The sequence below is a fragment of the Glossina fuscipes genome, unplaced genomic scaffold, assembly GCF_014805625.2.
Source record: "Glossina fuscipes isolate IAEA_lab_2018 unplaced genomic scaffold, Yale_Gfus_2 2, whole genome shotgun sequence".
NCBI classification, from domain to species: Eukaryota; Metazoa; Arthropoda; class Insecta; order Diptera; family Glossinidae; genus Glossina; species Glossina fuscipes.
The window spans coordinates 11,809,710-11,830,715 of NW_023998416.1; the positions used below are offsets into that span (position 1 = coordinate 11,809,710).

The following is a 21,006-nucleotide window of genomic DNA, read 5'->3' on the forward strand; positions in this document are numbered from 1 at the left end:
GCAGTAATAGTTACACGCCCGCTTAGAAAACGGACCGACTTAATTCACACTCCCAGTAGCGCAGTAATAGTTGGTTGTGTTACTGCATACTTTCGACTTTTGCGATTCTTGTGTTTCTTGTTACCATTCCGTACTCCCTGTTGAGGCAGCATATGATCCACATTAGAGACAGTATTGAGTGGTAAATTGTTTTCGGTTCGGCAGAAAACTCAACACACTTTAACTCAAGTCGCAAACGAAGCAACAGTGTGTGCAAGTTAGTTTAACGAAGAGACACATGGTGAGCGGTTGTGGAAACGGAAAAATAAAGAAGTGCAAGTGCGTCTGAGTAAATTATTCAAGTGTGCCATTGAGAGTGAAAACGGAAGTGCAATATCAAAAAAAAAAAAAAAAAAAGTTGAAACGAAAATTGCTTTTAATTAAAAAAAAAAAAAAAAATAAAGAAAAGAAAATCGAATAAAAAAATCTTTTTGTTTGCTAAAGTTAATAAAAAAATATGTGTGCATGAATATATATGTGCATATATATATAAAAATGAGTTAAAAAAAAAAAATTAAATAAAAAATAAATAAATAAAAACAAAGAATAGAGTGCGGCGTCACCATTGAGGATATACGAAAATAAACTATTTGTTGTTTGTGCCAAATTTGTGTGAAAGAAAAAATTATCAACGACAACGTCTGTGCCTATATACGAATGCGTATTGGCGTGTATATGTGTGTCTCTTTAAAAACGAGCGCGGCCCTTTCTTTTTTTTTCTTTTTTTTTTTAAAGTATATCGGTCCGTGTATATGGTTGCATTATAAAAATTTTTAATTACTTTTCATGCAGAATATCGTGAAGGAAAGCAGTGAACAGAGGTGTTTGCTATTTAGAAAAGAATTTATGCAACGGCACGTGTTCCTTAAATGTTGTTTTTCCATTGCTGTACGCAGCGCGAGTTTAGTATAATGGTATATATGTCATGTTTACTGCAACGATCTGGAGTGGCAGAAACATTTTAAGTGCATAGAGCAAGTGCACGGTCTGCCGTCAGTAGCGAAATATATATATATTTTTTTTTGCTACCGGAAATCATTAACGAAACAAAAATTAGAAATAATTTCTAAGAATTTAATATCATATTAAAGATGTATGTGTGTGCAACTGATATTAGCGAAAAGTTTTGTTTTTAAGAAGTCTGTAGAAAAGTTTCGCATAGTTTTTGAACATGTGAAGTGAAATTAGTTTTGATATTAAGAGTTTTAAGAAGAAGAAGAAGAAGATGAAAATGCCATACTCTCTGAGATCGTTACCAAGTAGAGGCTGTATGGCCTTTAGAAGAACATCATGTAAAGTGCGTGCAAGCGATATTACTGCGCTGGAATTTGTAATTTGTGTGTTAATTGCGGTCACACCTTTATATGCCAAAGATTTAATAAATCATCGGTTTAGAAATCATGCACCAAATCATTACCAACAGCAGCGCTGGTTGCATGATTATACATCAAAAGTGTTTCACTCGAATGCCACATACGATACTGTTACAGACATCGATTTTGAGTCCAGTATTGTTTCATGGACAGGCGCCAAAATTTCTTCAACGCAATCATTACAGAGACTTGAACAACTGGCACAGCCACAAGACTTGCTATCATCGCAACGTCAACATAAGCAGCAACAGCAACAGCAGCAGCAGCAGCAGCAACAACAAAAAACCAAAGCTAAGAATCAACAACATGGAACAAGACACAAAACTAAAAGTGGTTTATTGATCGAAAGCAATATCGATACCGATTTTTCCTCATCTACACCGCGTCATTATGAACGTAGTTATAAAGTAGAAGGCGATGAGATTTATAATGTAGAACGAGAAGAAGAAAAATCATCGCCGTCACAATTGTCTGCGGCGTCATCGTCAACTCCGGTAACAACGAATGCATCGGTACGTAAACGTAATAGAGTGCAAAATCAGCGCAAACGTAATGGTCGCTATGGCAGCGGCAGTGGACAACGTCAAAAACTACAACGCAACGGTAAGTTTCCGTTTTTAGTAGAAATCAAGAAAAGCAATACTTTTTTTTTTCTTTTTTTCTCCTCTACTTCAGTTCTGTGTTGTATGCTATTGTATTGTAGCGTACGGCTTTGCTGTAGTAGCAAATTAGCGGTGGTTTGATGTCTTTTTTTATTTTTTTGTCTTTTTATTGTTTCGTTTATATCAACTTTTATTGAATTTTCGACATATATGGTTTTAGAAAATGTTTTCCTGCTTAAGGTTTTCTTGTTTTCCTGTGTTATCTAACGCGATTTCCAAGTCTATATGCGGACATCAGCAAGATCGCATTGCAAATTGTTCACGTTATTGCAATAAGATCCCGATTCGCGCAACATATGCCTCATACACATATCACATCATAATGTAGTCTTTGCTTATATTCCTTTTTTATTTGAATTACTTGATCATTTTCGGTGGACTCTTGTATTGGTGATCCCATGGTTAATAATTCCATTTTCAATTCTATATTTAGCAAAAAAAAAATAAATAAAAGTTGAAAGAACTCTGATTAAAGTGTCTTCCTTGAGACGATATCAAATCTTTCACACAATCCTCCAGAGTGTTTGCAAAAATAATTTATAATTTTTATCTTTTAATGAGTGAGAATCCAGAATTTAGAGTAAAACAATGCCGAACATCTGGTTACTATATAATAAAGACTTTATTCACAACACATTTTTTCCCGTTTTCGTTAGTTTTCTTTTCTTTTTTTTTTCTTAAGTATTGTTGTTGCTTTTTTGTAGCCTTTTACCAAGATCTTATCCTTTTGTTAGTTTGATATTGCCTTTTTCCTTTTCTCGAGATCACTTCAGGCCTAAAAACATATGTTCGTGTTAGCGCGTGTTGGTTATGTGTATCGTTTTTGTACCTTTTTTTTTTTTTTATTATTAATGCGCTTTTATGTTGAACGCAAAAAGAGGAAAAACAACAGCGAAGAGTTTTAAAAAGAATACCGCCCATTGTTCCAAGGAGAGAGAACAAATAATCACATGTCTTGTTACAAAAGTGTGGCTAAATGCTAACAATAGCATATTATTTTTACATTTACTTATATCTCGTGTGCAAAGGAAGGGATAATTAGTTTGAGACACGTTTGTAACTTTTTCTTCATCACAAATAATATAAACAAGTAAAAATAATACTAGTGAGGAGTACTGGACTGGATAGTTGGATGGAAGTGAGACATTGCTGAAAGACATACACAAAATTTTGAAATATACATATGAGTGCCGAAGTCGGTAAAGGCACAAATGAAAATCATTCTTAATGCTGTGAATGTTTTCAATAATTTTTGAATCTTCTTCTTTACGAAACGTTAATCACACTTGAAATGAAAAATTAAGCATTATTTTAGGATTTCAGTTCATCAGAAAACCGTAGGTAAATAAAAAAATGTCGAACGTAGTTTTAAGTAGGTGTATATGTTGTGGGTACAAATAAATTTTTAAGGGTTTGCCCATCGTTAGCCGCTACTTTTCCTATCCCTCCGACTTGTACCGCTTTTTAAAGGTATTCTCAAAAAAACCTATTTTTAGGTATCCTCGTCAGAATCAAAGTACTCTTCGAGCAATTAATAAATCACCAATTGAAACACGCGCTAATCGGAAGGATTTATATCTGCTCATGCTAGCGGAGTCGGTAAGGCTTTCCCGTTTAAAACTGTAGCTAATTTCTAAGCGAATTTCGCCATATGGGAACGAATCTTTTTGTATGGAAATTTCGCAATATCGTGACTTTTGGGATAACACGCCCATTTTTGGCCGCAATTGCACGAATTATTCTTGTTAGCACTCCTAAGTGAAGGTTACAGTACGTTGCACCAAGCTACAGTACACTACTATCCTCCTACTCTGAATCGCGATTATTCGGGATTTGGATATCGGAACGCAGCCACTGTTCATTACAAGTAAGGATTTTGTACGACTAGCAAATTAAGCAGGAAAAGTAAAGTCCCGCAAGTGGATTCTTTTTTTTTTGGAACAGAACTACACCTATTTAAAAATCCAAGAGACTTTATTGCGTACGCTTTGACATGATCATTTATATACTTGCGTTTAGCTTAAAAACAAAGAAGTGAAATGAAGTAGTCATGGTTTTATTCAGCACCCTACAGTAATGCTTACACTCTTTCTTAGAAAACTGAACGAACTCATTTGGTCTGAAAGGATCGCCTTTTTTTTTTTTTGATAAGATAAGATTTAATGTTTTGGGTGTTAATTTCTAGTACACTAGCAGATGTGCATCGTTTTTATTTGAAAAAATTTCTAAAAGAAATAAAAAAATGTTAAGTGTTGCTTTATTTAGTTGGCAGTTGGAATAGATATGGATATGGAAGTAATTCGAAAGAAATCAATATTCAACCAAGATGTTAGTGTGTGATGTGTGTGTTTGTGGTGAATTTGTATGATATTAATTATGAACGTTGGTGTGTGAAATTGATGTAAGTGATGAATTATAAACTTTATTATTTTGCTCTGTCAATCATTTTGCACCACGTAAAGTGTACAAAGCGTGCGATTTTCTCGCTGACAGATGCAGCAAACGGTGTAGGCTCTAAAATCTGCCGATAATTGAAAGTAAAAAAATTATTGAATTAGGAATTAAAGTTTATGACCTTGAGGTTGCAGTTTATGACAATAAGAAAGCATCTTTTTACTTAAAACATGATTTTTCAAAACTCTCTGCTTAGTACATGACTTATTATTTTCATTCGAATTTTTTGCAATATCTTTATTATAAGTATCTGATGAAAAGTACGTAGGATATATGCGATAAGCCAAACATAATTTATTAATAAATATCTAAATATGTCGTCTTTTCTATGGTCGAAAATTTAAGAAAGTTATCTTTGCCATTCCAATAATCGCCAATCGTAGAATAATCAAAATATTTATAAATCTCCATGTAGTTTAGTCCCGATAAGCATGTAATCTAAATGGCTTCTTTTTTAGATTCAACTGTACCATCAGCTTCTTTATCATAATCAAAATTTCTTACATTAAAGATACCTCGTGAGGCTTTTATGCTGCAATTTGTTTTCAAAAGTAATTTTTGTTAATTTTTAAATGTACGTTTTATAAGCGTCGCCAATATTATTATTCTGTTATCGCTGCTTACATTACCAAAGTAATTGTCAAAATTAACAGTCTTAGACTGTTAAAAGGCGTCCTTCCTTAACAAAGGCAGTGCTTTTCTTTATCACAGGTATAAATTCATTTTGCGTAATATAGTGCACAAGATAGTGTCGTTCTTTAAACTGGCAACGTTCCTGGCAAGTAATTTGATCGATTTTAGCAAGATAACCAGTTCAAGGATGGCATCTACGCAAGAAGAGCTCGCAGTGTTATATGGAACAAGACACTACAGTATTGTTACGAAAAGCCCACGTTTGGCAAAACATGAAAACTGCTCGATATTCCAGGAATCGAAATGGAATAGAATGGAAAATCCAAATATCGGTTCACGATGTTTTGGCTGCTAACTACATAAAGTAAGGGGCCACTGACTATCAAAAGGATTAACGTGTTGCTGTTAGAAAGGCATTAACACGAAGACGTCATAATGCAATTCGGAATTGCTAGATTGAAAGTAAAAAAAATATAAAATGTGATGTTTAAGCAGAATATTTGCCGAAAGGGAACCAAGTCGGGTGATGTGAACTGAATCGTCCGTCATACCCAATAGGAGTGTTGCACGTATAAGTTGCTGTCAACAATTTGTAAATAGATGATCTAAGAATTTTGAACCAAACCAATGTTATCTTAAAAATCATAGTTCAGTGGTACGAGCTTAATCTCAAAACGTGATTTCAATAAGGCAAGGGAAAGAGCACTTTCTGTTACGGTATAATCTATTTAGAAAATTGCGTGAAATTAATTTACGGGTTAATAGGATATATGTGGCAGTTTATATTAATGCAACATAGTGTAATGTACATGTACGTTATATGCATATTTATAGGCGGAACTTTGTTTTAGATCGATTAAAATAAAAAAGAAAAAGAACAGGAGAGAAATGCATAAATATGGGGAAATGGTACGTTGTATATAATAGTTAAACATTATATGTAAATTTGGTCCAATAGATCTAAACTACCTTACAGCGCCATCGATCGAAACCTAGTAACAACAAAGAGAAACACATATTATGCATAAGTTTCACTTCATTCCAATGAATGGTTTCGTTGTTTCGTAATGACATGCAAAAGCTTTTTTATATGGAGAGGTATATAAAGTACGTTATACGTGTATTAACGCATAGTGTAGTATATATAACAGAGTCTAATAAGACGGAAGGCTTAGAGGAATCATATGCAGGTTTCTAGAGACCATTACGAGCTTTCCAATGCGTTGAAAAGACAGTGCGCCTTCTCTTTGTTTTTTATCTACGCTATTGCAGGACGTGCTCAAGACCCGTAGGAAAGCTTGTATAAAGCGAAGTACTATTCAGTACTAATTTTTTTTGACTCGAATTATGATTCTTTTTTCTTAGCCTTAGTAATACAGATTTTTCTGGTAAAGTCTCTCTCTCAATGTCAAAGAAAAGAAAACACTTAAATGATCCAAGAAGAAGTGAAATTTTAAAAATGCGTATAACATTTTTCGTTTATTGACTTTTAATTAATTTTTTCAACAATATTTTACCATAAATCAAACTCTTTTAGTAAATTGTGCATTGTTTACTTTTCAAACTTGAAAGCGTACACAGCCTATAGCGATTTATTATAATTTATCTGCCTTCAGCTAAAAGTGTTTCACCACTTAAATTTCTCTTATATTTAATAAAATAATATTTACATACATTTTTAATCACGCAATTAAAATTATTTATTTAATCTAATACTGATAATTAAGTGACTATCGGCTCTAGTCGATTGTAAAGTTTTCCATTTTCTGATTTTAATAAAAAATCACGAGCAAAAACAAAAGCTCTTAAGTATCCAGACTTATGAATCATATGACAATAAGTATAGTAGAAAGTATTCTTAAGACACAAAATGACAAACGTTTGTTTGTAAGTATATTTTATGACTTTTCATCACTGCATTGAATATACTAAGTGCAGGAGGAAGATGTGCAGTCTACTGCATTTTTTTTTTTTTTTTTTTTATTATTATTACTTTTTTGGTATCGTGACATAAATAAATCTTTTCATAAAATAAGAGGCGGCTTGTTACTTGTTGAACTATATAGCATCGACAAGTGGAATAAACGACTGCCTCGTTTTGGAGCGTTACCTGATGGAGCCGTGGTATGTTTATTATTTAAAATGAAATCTATAGCAATATTAAGAGGCAGCAAAAATGATTTTTTATTAAGCGATGATAATGCAAAAATTATAATGGGGAGGACGTGCTCAGATCGTCAATTGTGTATTTCGGTTTTTTTTATGTGTTTCTTTCTTCAAATATGACCAATCATCACTTGGGCTATGTGACCTGCATCCATCACGGTGATGGTCAGAAAGGAGTAGAGAAAGAAAAAAAAGGATGAGGAGTGGTCGCAGCATGGCAGATGTGTACTTAATCGACATTTGCTACGCCTTTACCAACAAAGCATCCAGTTATAGCTACGACGATGTGCGGTCAAACCCCCCTGAGGTATGAACCCACGACTACACTAGTAGTCGCCGTTTTTTCTCTACCTAGCTATAATAACTGAATCTAATCTGTGGAATATATACTGCGTCAAGGTAAACTTGTTGGTCATTTGCAAATCATGTTGAAAGCAATTGCGTTTTGAAAATAAAGCAAAATTTTGAAAAAAGTCGCTGTATTTGCAATATCCCTTGAAAGAAAATGATAACGCTTACTAGGCTTGTGAAAAAAATCCTTTGGTTGGTGGTAAATCTTGTCGCCGGGGGGGCGGGGCTTAATTGCAATTAGCAGCACACTAATGGTCTGCTAGTTAATGACGCATCGCGGTTTGGTGCACTAATCGTTCATACAACTAAAGAAATTTTTGACGTCGACACATTCCATCCTATGATATCGCTGCAAAACTAACCGTTGATCAAAAAACTGAATCATTTGAATAATGCTGGAGCCAAGAAGAAGCCTGACATTTGGATATGATGCATATTCTTCGAGAAGCCCAATGGAATTGACCCTTCCTTGAAGAAACAAAGCGGAAAGAAAAGTGGATAATATACGGCAATAAAATTTAAAAAAATCGTGATTCAAGATGTATGACGGCAAGGTGATATAGTGATATAGTTCGTATAGATGCCATGTCCTGAAATTAAAAGAAAATTGTGCATCATTGACTAAGCGCATTTGGCCTGACGAATGATTCCATTCCTTTCTACCAACACATAAAGCGATTAAAGCGACCAAAAGCGTCCGCAATTGATTAATAGCAATGGCATCGCCTCCCAGCACGAAAGAGATCTTGACTACGAAGTTTGCGTGAGTAATATAAAGTGCCACAGAAGTGCTGCAGACTACTTGCAAGTTTTACTGCAAAAACGAACAAAGTTTATAGAGCGAAACAGTATTCAGTTGCCTTAAAAATAGGTTAAATAAAGTTCTGTTAAGAAAAACATAGCTCCACGAACTTTTTACTTAAGCTTTTATATGAATTTAGGAATTTATTTAAGAATCATTTTTGTCTATTAAAGCAGAAACAATATTATCACACCTGACCATCAATAAACTTCAAATAGAAGTAAATAAACATACCAGTTCATACAACACTTGAATGCATTCAAATTAAAGAAAAAAAAAAAAAGAGAAAAAAATCTGTTTTAACGAACCCCTACAAAATTATTCAAAGAAAATCTCTCCGTTTTCTTCGAAACGTACAAATCAAACTACAAAGATCGCGTCTTGTGAAAATCATCATCATAAAACGACGAAACAAAAAAAAAAAAAAAGAAAAGAACGAAAACCATCCATCAATTATGTATTTCTCAAGTACACACGATAAGAAAATTCTATACACACATTATATTATAAATCTGTGTGTACACATGGCTGTTGTCTGGCTTTCTGTAAATATTATTTACCCATTACTCATACATATGTTCACACACTCGTAGACAAATCGAACCGATCGCCGCTCTTCAACATTTTTCCGATATCCAGTGTGTGCAAGTGAAGTTTTGTCATTATCCCGCTTGTAGGCTGTCAATATTTTATATTTATAGATATATTTAAGTAGAGAAAGAAAAATGAAAGAACATTTTTTACACACGTTGTCGCTCGCATCAATCTCATCGCAGTTTATTTCGCGGTTTGTCATTGTTGAAGGCGGACTTAGACGAATTTATCAAAACGCGGCAAAAAGAGCGGCAATATAGAATAGGAAAACTAAATTAAGTAAAACTATGTGGAAAGTTAAAAACTTCAGTTAGACTTTAAACTCTTAACACCTACAGACTTCATAACCGTTCAATTTCATTATTGAAAATTTAAGCGATGACGTTAAGTGCTATAAACTTCAATATTTTAAGATTTATATGCATTTCTAAGCCTTTTCCAGGTTATTACATTATTATTATTTATTCATTTATTTTCGAAAAAAATATAAGAGAAAGGTTAAATGAATTCATTTCCCGAATTGTATTGGTTCTTGAAAGTCAATAGCTCGACTGGAGCGTGGTGTAGACGAATTGGAACAACATAATGCCTAATTATTTCAAATGTCGGCCAAACACTAATGACAATAATCAGGGAGTTAAAGTTCATGTCAACGAATGGTCAGATCGATTTAATAAGTCTATGTTAAAACAATGCTAATGCAGTAAGTTCTTACGACCTAAAGTTTTTATTAAAGTAAACCTGCGGTAGGCACGCTAAGTGCTGGAGCAACCTTACATATTGCATTTAATTTCATTTTATTCAATATTAATTAGTTAAGATATATATAAGTATATAAATGTGACTGAATATTAATCAGTTTCTTACTCTTTTGGTTACATGAAAGGGAATTGTATTATCTGCATGCTTATTAAATCTAAGAAGTAAGGCGTCACGTAACAGAGAGATAAGTGGTTATATTTAAAAAGTAAAGTCATAGTCTATTTTGTTGAACTTTTTTACTACGTCTGCTTTTGTTGGTACAGTCCCCAACCGATTAAGAGTTCAGTACTTTTTTTAGGAAAATGTTTTAAGCTCAAGATGAAATTGCAAAACTTTCATTCCAAATTACGTAGAGAACATATTTAGAATATCAGTTAGATCAAGAATTACTGTCGGGCAAGATATTCCTGACACAAATTTGCTTAACATAATTCATCTGCCTTGGTTCTAAGATATCGAGATTTGCTTTAACTTTTTTACTTAATTTTACTTGTGTCGGGCAGGGTTGTAAAAGCATACCAGTTTAGGCCGAATCTAGCATTGTAAAATTATATATTAAATCATTACTTCGCATACCAGTTTTCACGATAAAATACTAAAAATTGCAAATTTCTTGCTTTATAAAGTCGTATCTTTCCGAAGAAGATTTTTATGTGAAGGACCTCAACGCACACGCATACACAAATTTCATCTATTCAAAAATTATTCTTCAGCGATTTCGCTCAAGGAATACGAAAAATTGAGCATTGTGTGGGCAGTGGCCCTAGAAACCATCCGATTCAATTCATATTTAAGAGTTTTGGTCCTTATGTCCCAAATTGTATTAAAATCTTTCGATCTTGCGTTAGACGGATGGACAGAAGGACGGGCAGACAAACAAATCGGTTTGAAAAATGATCCTGGATTGATTGATATTTCAAGTAAGCCTTCATGTCGTATACACCGGCATGAACTTGATATAACTCTACCGCAAGTAGCGTAGGTTATGTGAAACAATAGGAAAAACCCTTATTGCACATATACATGTTGAAAAATTCCAATTCCAAGTTCAGTATTCTTTTTGTCTGTACGTGAAAAATCTACATTGAGCGATTGAGGATTATCGAAAAATGCCAGTGTTGATCTTCATGTGGTAGGTAACACGTTTGCGAAGTTTTGTGTGAACTATAAAAAATACACATAAAGAAGATAAGAACTTTTAATATAAATTATAAAGCAACATGGTTAGGGCGTTTTGCAGTATGTCGAGAGCACGACATCGTTTTTTCTTTACCAATTGGTTGAAGGTATACACTATGTTGCTAAGGATAATTATCAGTTTTACCATACAAACTGAGTTTCTGGCTCACTCACTCAGTAAAATAAATATGCTATTATTTAATATATTAAGACGTTAAAAACTGCTCATATTAAGATATTAAAAATAAATGTTAATTTAGTGACATGATATAAAGAGTATTTATAAAAAATATGGTTTAAGACTTGGTTCTGGATGATAAATATGCTAACGCCATTGCAGCTATCTTACTTTCTTGAAAGAGGAAGCTACTGTAATAGCTGAAAATAAATGGTTTTTTGGGCTCTTTTTTAGTGGGACAAAGGAATAGAGAAACATTCGAGCATGTATACAAACATCAAAAAAAAAAAAAAAAAAAAAAAAAATTACTTTCGAAGTATATTAAAAATATGGCAAAAATATGACTTTAATTAATGGTGTTCTTGCTTATGTAATGTAGCGGGTGCAAGCCGGTTACACCAACAAACAAAAAATCATATATTTAATGTTTCTTGGTATTGAAACTAGTAGGGGCCTTCGTAAATTTCAATGTTTAAATGAACTTACCGCAAAAATCCTACTGACTTCCCTTTAGAATCTTATATTAAATATATTGTAAAAAATTCGAATCAAAAGAATGAAAATTGTTGGAGTTATACTTTGTTAACCAAAGAAGGTTTAAAGAGTTGAAATGTGTTAAAGTCATGCTTTTTTATCATAATAAACTTTTTACTAAATTTTAGCATTAGTCTGCAATCTCAGTATCATAAACTCTCCTTCCTAGTTGAATAATATCTTTCCACTCTCTTTCCTCAAAGATGATAGAGTCTAGCGCTTTTACTGCATCTGTCAATGAAAAAATCGCACATTTTAACATTTTACATGCAATAAAATTTATATTTCATAATTGGCATCAATTGCATACATTAAAGTTCATAAATAATATCACACTTCTAACATCTTGGCTGAGACATTGCCTGTTTTCGAATTATTCCTCAACGGTCAACCGGGTGAAGTTACACAGAGTTTTTCTTTTATTTTTTGAAAATCGTTTTAACTGAAAAAGAACATTTTGTAAATAAATCTGCTTGTATGTCAAATAAGTTAGACATCAGCAGTTAAAAGACACGAAGCAGCAACTTTTCAGCGCGGATTCATATGATAGAAGTGATCTTTGCAGAGCGCTTGGAGAAAATCCAGAAAAATTTCTTTCAATTATTGAGTTTTTTCCCCTTATTCTAAAATGTGCAAAAAGCATCTATTAGACTACTAAAAAAACAATTTTTGAAAAATTTACATTGGCTTGCCTTCTTACGTTATCCTCTGATTACGATTCTGAAGGAATATGTAGACCAACCGCGTTGCATTTTTTTTCTTTTTATATTGTTAATAAAACCAAGACACAACAGTTAAATAAACCAAATATGTGTGTCGTTGTTTGTTTTTTCTTTTTTGTGGGATAATATTTCACATGTCTCACTATATATGTGTATGTTTTGGCTTAATTTAAAGCTTAACTGTGTAAACTTAATTTATAAAAATCTCTTCTTTCCATAGGGGAATATGTTTGCGTGTGCGTGAAAACTGAAACGCGTTGCGCTTGCGTGTTGTACATTTACACCGTAAAACAAGCAGCATTAGTATAATGAAACCCCTTGCCATGCACGAGTGTTGATATGGGCGAGAAGCAATCGACTACCTAAAGGTATTTGTTTGATGGTGATTGTTATTATTATTGTTTTTTTTTTTTTTTCTTTTCTTTTGCCTTTGCCTGTGTATTGTTTATTGTACAAAAAACTGGATGAGATTGCATCGGTGCGTTTATAGCATTCTTCAGTTCATTTACATTTGTGGCTATAAATATACGCATACGGGAATATTTGGTTTTATTAAAATGAAAGAAAACCACTCGATTCACAGAAATGCTTAGAAACACTAAAGAGTTTTTTTTTTTTTTTTTTTTTTTATTAGTAGCTCTCTATATATGTAGGTATTATCACGCTGTTGATATGTTGAGCAATTGTTGGGCAATTGTAGAATAAGTGAAATATCGATGAAAACAACATTAATTAACATCATCAAGTTAATGATTTAAGTCTTCAAGCAATTTAGGGGAATTCAAAAGAATGAGCTTTGTTGTTGTTGTTGTTGTTTGTGAATACGCCGATGAAGAGGTTCCAGAAATCGCACATAACCGCGTTGAGTTTATATAAAATTCATTTTATTTACTTTTCCTTTATATTTCCTGTTATTTTAAGTTCTTTGCATTTCGTGTACTGTTCCCATGTTAAGCGTTGTATGATGCACTGCAATTCGTTTCTCTTTTCTCTCGCTTCTTATATTATTTCTTAGCAATATCGTAATTGTTACTCAATAATATTCGTCATGGAAATTTAGATTTGTGGGAAACTTTACTTTTTTATTACATGTTTTTCTTCGTACTCCTTCTCTTATTTGTGTATTGTACATTGCTTCCAGGAACCTATTTGAAAAAAACTGAAAAATACATTTTTAGACTAAAGATTTCAACTTTGTAATAAAATAGCCATATCGATATACATAAAATATTAGAATTGATCTGACCAAAGTAAAATACAAAGAATCATTAAATTGGGAAGACAATAATTTCCATTTCAATAAACTTGTGTGCTATTGGAAATCAAGTGTACTCAGCAGAGTATTTTATATTTTTCTATTCAATCTCTTATCTATGATGACAGAAGCTTCCGCAGACCAAATGTATTCTCTAAATAAATCTGACTCTCAGATGTGAAGCATTATTTTAAGTGTTAACTACTGAAAAGTTTTAACAAAGCGATCTTCAGATAGCTTTTTTTGTTTTAATATAACCAATCGCTCAGGGGATGCCCCCAATTCGCGTAAGACGGTCACAAGATCACAAAGAAGTCAGGAAAGAGAAAGAAACCGGGAGCATGTGCCCAGAGTGTTATGGAGAATTTATGACAACTTAAGAGGAGTACAACAAATCTTATTATAGAAAATTTTTAAACTTAAACATCTTCGTTACCTGCAGTTAACTTGTATAAAGCGTTGATTAAGCGTGAAATACGATACATTACTTGGTCTAATACCGCCACCATCTATCTCCACTTATTTTCATCAAAAAATATCAGAATTTACACTTTGCTGCCAAACGCAAAATTATCGCTCAGGAGAATGCTTGTACTGAGGGAGGTATGAAAGGCAAATCGATATAGTCCATAATAAATCATTATTCTGGACTTGTTGAATCTTATTTTTTGCAAAAAAGAAGTGTATATATGCTACATGGCTTGTTTTACATTCATTTACTACGTCAGCATAATTTTTATGTTTTACACTACTAATGATGTAGAGTGCATTAAATATTTGCGTATATGTGTAATACAGAGAAGAGCTTAGGATAGTTTTTTTTTTATCATAATTATCGATTCGAGTTTTAAAAGCGATTTAAGTTTATGGGTCTGTATCTCTGATATCTGTTCATGCTATTTTGTATTCAACTTACAGATCGCCGTTCTTGAGATATTTCCACGAACTTTGATACACTCAAGGATGGAACTCATGGAAAACGGATTGCATGGAAACATTTTTACGACGATATCCCATCTAAGAACTTCTTTTGAAAAAGTCGTTATATCAGAATAATTTGCAATTTTTTAAATAGTTTGAGAAACTGAGTTAAGCATTACATCGTCTTACTAAATTGAATTAGATGGAACAAATATTTGAACCTCCTCCGATATAACTGTTCGTACGAAAGTAGCTTTTTATATGATCAAGAGATGTGATTCTTAACATTTCATGATGAAAACCAATACAAAATACTAATAAATAGATAGAGATCAGCAGTTAAAGACTTGGATCACATAGGTCAATTCTTTTGTACTCTCTTGCCCAAAATAGCGAGAGTTGGCAATTCTTCTACCTTGAAATTATCAAACGAGACGAGTTGTTCATTACATATCCTATGCATTAAAAGACAGAAGTAAGTTTTGGTGGTGCGTGCCAAGCCTCGTTCAGATATTTTTGCGGGCCGTCAACATGGAACATTATTCTGTAAAACGTTTTATTTGGACATCATTCCATGTAAGGTTTATAAAAGACAACAAAGGAATAGCCATCAAACAGATCGACGAGCAGATGGATAAACAAGCTTACATCGATGCAGGTATTGTGTGAATCGATTAGTGCAATGAAAGGTGGATTAACCTCAAGCCGTTTATATCGTTGCACAGATCCGAACGAACTTAATACTCGTTATACCTTCATACAAGTAATGCAGGGATTGAAAATCGACTCTTAGCATTGTTTATCAAAATCGCTACGTTATTAGGTACGCTGTTTGGGCATAGAATGTCAGGAATGTCACTCTTCAGGTTATATTAATTATGTTAGGGTTATTCCATGTGTATGTATGCAGGCATAAATTAGTGCCTATTATAACTCACAGCTTTAAATAAAGTTGTGTCGTATTGGTCTGTTTGTTCGCAACAGGTGGCAACAATTTACACATTGTAGATATCAAAAACATCCATTAGCACCAGTAATCTTCCTGCCCACAAAACGGCTGCAGGTGTGATATCTTATTCAAAACTATATGTTATGGCACAGTCTTTTAAACACTTTGGGTAAAATGGTGATTAACATCAAATGCAAAATAAAGTTCTTGCTCATCCATAAAGCATATATTTTCAACTTATCCTTCTGACAATTGGAGCTGCCCATCAGAATACACAAATATTTAAATTGATGGTCGTGATTTATTGGCAAACATCGTGGTTTACTGTAGTAATGAAAAACCTAACAAGACCCGCAGAAACTGAAAAACAATAAAACAGATTTACACAATAATTCAAAATGCTTTATCACCAGCTCTGGGCTTATAAGAGATTATATTCTAAGTCTATATGAGGTGTTACTGGTGCCAACTAAAATTGCTTTGGTAATCAAGTAAAATAAACTTCAGCTCTTGTGTCTTGACTTATTTAAGGGAACTCAAGGGTTTATTTAAAAAGACGAAAGCACATTGACATTGAGAGTTAAACAGTAACCACAATGCAATGAATGAATGAATGAATGAATGAATGAATGAATGAATGATTATGACAAGCTGAAAGAGTGTTTGGATAACGGAGTAAAAAACACTTCACTGCCTTGTACAAGCATCGCCGCCGCATGTATACGAATTGTGTAGGGAGGAATAGTACAAAAGACTTATTATGGTTCATTATGATCTAATCAAAATGATGATAAAAAAAGTCAATACCGCATATTGAAACAGAATTGACATATGATAGTAATAAAAGAAAAAAAGAAAAAAAAAAATGGAGAAATCAATACTGACAAGAAAATATAAACTTCTGCGCTGATTAAAAAAAATTAATTCCACTTTCGTGTTATGAAATTTAAATAACATAAACATGTTTTTTTTTTTTTTTTTTTTTTTTTGTAAACAACGCGACATAAGCATCACTCCAATAACTGCATAAATAAACTTACGAGACAGACAGGCATATGGAAAGGAAAAAGTTGTTCAGAGAAGAAAAAGCAAAATTGATTGAGTGCTTTTGTCTCGTAACGAAGAGTTTTTGCGAAATTTATAATTACGCCTGTGTCAGCGAAGCGCAGGAGATGATAAGTTATATAAAAGTAAATAAGAGGATCACTTTTTTTCGATAATATAGGGAAATATATATTTGTAGTCATAATTTGTTATAAAAATACGCTATTCAAAAACAAGAAACACCTGCAATTTTTAAAATCTTCAGCTTTGATGTGAATGACTTTAAAAGATAGATACAGACGTTGTTATTATATTTTAGAATAGAGCAAAGCATAGAGGAAAGTTTTGTTACGAAAATTAAGACCTATTTATGCAATTAACTTTTCAAAGAATCAGAATATTTTTAAATTACTCTACCACATTGAAGATAAATACAGACAAACCAATAAATATAGTTCTCTTATATTCATAGCGTTTGTTAAGCAAATTATTGCAATAAGTTCTTAGGTACTTGGCGATATCTTAAATACAATAAGTTGCTGACATGACAAAAGTGTTTGAACAATTCCCTTCCACCACATGCGTTGAGTGCAAACGTTGAATTCTTTTATTTTAATCAGACTAAAATAATTTAATTTACCTACCGGTCATCGGAATATTCGTGATTCTTAGAAGAAGGAAGATCGCTTTTCATGCAAAGTAATATGTCAGTAAGTTCGTAGGGTGACATTGGAGAATCCATATAATTTTTAATTAATACTAATCTTGAAAAGAAAGTGTACAAAAAGTTCATAATATTCCGGCCGTTAGTTTAGTAGCTACAGTTACATTAGTGACGCTACGCTCAGTGATATCCTAGGAACTTATTGAATAATGTCTTGTAGCTGGCGAATTTCCTGCCAAGGCCATATAGATATGTAAAGCCCAAAGGAAGATGTAGTAGATGCGTCCACCATACTTTTATGTAGGTGCGTTGACATGGCGTGTTGTTAAGAATCTCTAAAACTTGAAAATCATTAACAATTTTTAATGCTCATGAGCTTTCATTTTTTGAAGAAATACATTGCACAAAGTCACCTATTGTCATCTTGTGGGGTTCGCTTTGCAGAAAGTCGTATAATGCGTGAACAACCTTTTTTTTAATTTTCTTGGGTATAATTATCTTCGATAATTTCTATTGCTACCTTTGTGTTTGGAAAGTTGGTCAGTTATTTTATCCTTTGTCCGAACGCTTGATTAGTTATTGTGTCCTGCATTTTCAAATCTGCTTAGTGATTTTACCTTAATTAAAAATGCAATCTTAACCTTATTCTGGTTGATTGCTTTATTAAATTATGAAGAGAAGAACTTGTATGGATTCCCTCATTGCTTTAAAATACATTACTTTTTAAAAAAAAAGTTGGCATAAAATTTTTTTTGGCAAAGGCCAAGAAAATGAGACCTTTTTCATTATAATAACAAGAAGCCAAGATCGAATTTTAGAAAAAAATTTCATTTCACGAAACTTTATTTGAACGCGTGATTCTCATAAAAAGAGACTTTATTGTTATATAGTTATAGGAAAGATAATAAATACAGGAAAGCAAATAACATTCAATGCATTGCTATGTAGATTTGTGTGGATAGCAGCGATATTAACGGATGGCAACTAAAATAATAAAACCAAGCGATACACTTGTATGTTTTCAAATGTTTACTATGTAGAATTGTTTTATGATCTGCCTGCTTTTCAACTGGAAATGAGTTTATTTCCATGCTAGCAAGAAGATGATAATAGTGATGAGTATTTAATTGTCTGTAGCTGATGAATGGTTTGCTTTAATCTACTTTAGATGATCCTAGAGTTAGTAAAAATAAATGCATAGACAGAGATGAAAATAGGAATTAATAATCTTTGAAAAACTTTGTTGTTGTGTTAGACGAAGTCTAAACACCCTCAACATAAGTCAAATGTTGCCATCTTGCACGGGTGTAAAGATTAATGCGAATTTAACTGACAAAGACATATACCATATCGCTTAACAGAGCTCTTTTAAATAATTAGAATAAAAGATATAGATGGATTTGGAAGCCTACTCCGTCCAGATAATCGTTGTCAAAGGAGCAAAAAAAGTCAAAGTTTTCTTTCGGGAACAATAGCGAAGAATAGGTATCGGAAAACACTCAAGTTTAAGACCGTTGTGCGGTCAAATTAGAAAATATCACCTATATCACGTGAATTTAGGTCCTAGTATAAGCAGAATTTGAATTTGCTCAGCTTGTTTTAAATATATTCTCAAACATATATTACGTTTCCAAATCCAATTAGGTCTTAATTCTAAACATTAAAGAGAGCTCTGTTTTAAGGGATAAGGTAGGTGTCTTTGCTAGCTAAATTGCGAATTTATATTCACATCCCTCACTTATTTTTTCATATTTCTTCATCTCACTGACGATATTGATGGAAGTGCTATTTTATCAATATATTCTAATTAATCGGTTAATGATGGCTTAGTCTTTAAAATTTGTAAAGTTTTGCGTTTAAATTTTTTTGAATTTTAAATTGTTTTTTATTTAACAAATTTTTATCTCTCGTTTTCATAACATATATATATTTTTTTTTATTTTAATTAAACAGAAATACATAAATATAAAATGCAGTCCGCTTGTTGATATAAAAAACGCGCTTAGCCAATCGAAACAATGAAAACCTTCCCATATCATTACCATATTGTTTTCTCAATGCAATCATAACAAAGCATTATTATTATTTTAATATTTTTTTTATGCTTATCAACATTTTAAGATGCACGCACGTTGTATTTTTCTTAAAGTGTCCATAATTGGTAACTTAACGCATTTGCAATAAATGTCACCAAGCGAATGCAATCGAAAAAGACCGAATAACGTAATATATTGTATTGTGAGCGTTTCTTTGAGTCCAAATATGTGCTGCGTTGCGGTGGTGCAAAATGTAAAATAAAAATTTTAACACTATTCAGAGATTTGTGGTGTGTATCGAATGTCCGACCGGCTTAGGCGAGTCAGTTAAGCTTATGCCGTTTATGTGTGATGGTGTAACTGTTACTTGAAAGCAAAAGCGGCATTTGTTGTTTGTAATTTTATTTGCTTATATTATTGTTATATTGCTTGTGCGGCCAAAATAAGCTAAGGTGGCGTTAAATATGGTAATATGACCAAATAATAAAATTTATATTGGCATTAACTACGGAAAACTGAAAAGAAACACTCGAAAATATCTTATCTTAATAATGCAACGTTTATTTGCTATTTACATGTCTGCGCGGATTCTAAGACCGGTGATGTTACCGTGTGGTCTTCTCAGACGTGATACTTGAATTATAAGCATGTACTTTTTTCTTTGACTGTGCGCATAGAAATTCTAAAAATATTTTCCAATTTTTTTTTATTTTTAATTCTGCCTAACAGCCATTCACTTTGGAATGCTTTTGGAAACATATAAACACCATTGGCCTGTACATCCATCAACAATGTTTAAATTGACAGTAAATTGTTGTGTTTGTCTAGAATTCAAGAAACTCTCACTATAAAAATAAACTAAATTATTTATAGATTTTGCACATGTCTGAACGACGTGAAAGCAGCACCTATGACTCATTCCAAATAAAGCTGAAAAAGGATCTTTCAAGTGCTACAAGAAAACTGCTTTGACACACAAACTGTGTTCTGTAGAAGAAAGGAACAAAGAATGTGTTTACATGGAGATAAACACTTGCACGTGGAAACAAAGGCAGGGAATAGTTTTGCATAAGCTACGATTAAGCTCACTTCGCAAATTAGTATCTCTCGCATTATTCCCGTTATTTTATTCTGATTTAATTTGTGGGAGATGAATATTACTTCGTACAGTTTTGCGTGCTTTTTGTGGTTGAAACAGTAAAAGCCTTGTTTTGGCATCTTTATTGATCAGCAGTCGTAAACTTAATGCTTGTGTTTTGCTTGTCCAGGTTTAAGTCACTTGGTATCAAAACTGAGAATAATAAAATTCTTCAATATCCATTTTTCACTTAAACAGGCCTCTTATGAAAATCATAAATGGAAGTGTAAAAAAAGGCACGGCGTTACAAAATGGAGCAAGTAGAAGGCCGGTCAGAACAAGGTGGATGGTCGTAGCTCGTTCACAATAAATAATAACGATACATTGAGCAATTCGTCAGAGTTATGAAAAGCTTTTGCTTAATAAATTAGTTGGTGAAAGTTACTGTTAGGGCCATTAGATAGTTCCGTTAATAAACGGCGTTAATCGTTTCACTGTATCTATAATGCAAGATTTGGTAAGTAAGAAGTTCTAAGCCTTAAAAATTAGACCAAGAGAAAGAAGAATTTAAATCAGATGTTACATCTATGTGGATTATTGATAAAAAAAA

General features: G+C 32.7%; 1 protein-coding gene across 1 annotated transcript in view; it reads left to right on the forward strand.

Annotated features, from left to right (window-relative positions):
* Positions 1 to 561: 561 nt before the first annotated feature.
* Positions 562 to 21,006, forward strand: part of LOC119632924 (laminin subunit alpha-1-like) — a 50,937-nt gene continuing 30,492 nt past the window's right edge. The window contains exon 1 of the mRNA XM_038026078.1: positions 562 to 2,015. Within this exon, the coding sequence (XP_037882006.1) occupies positions 1,265 to 2,015 (751 nt within the window). The 5' untranslated portion in view covers positions 562 to 1,264. The remainder of the gene's footprint in view (positions 2,016 to 21,006) is intronic.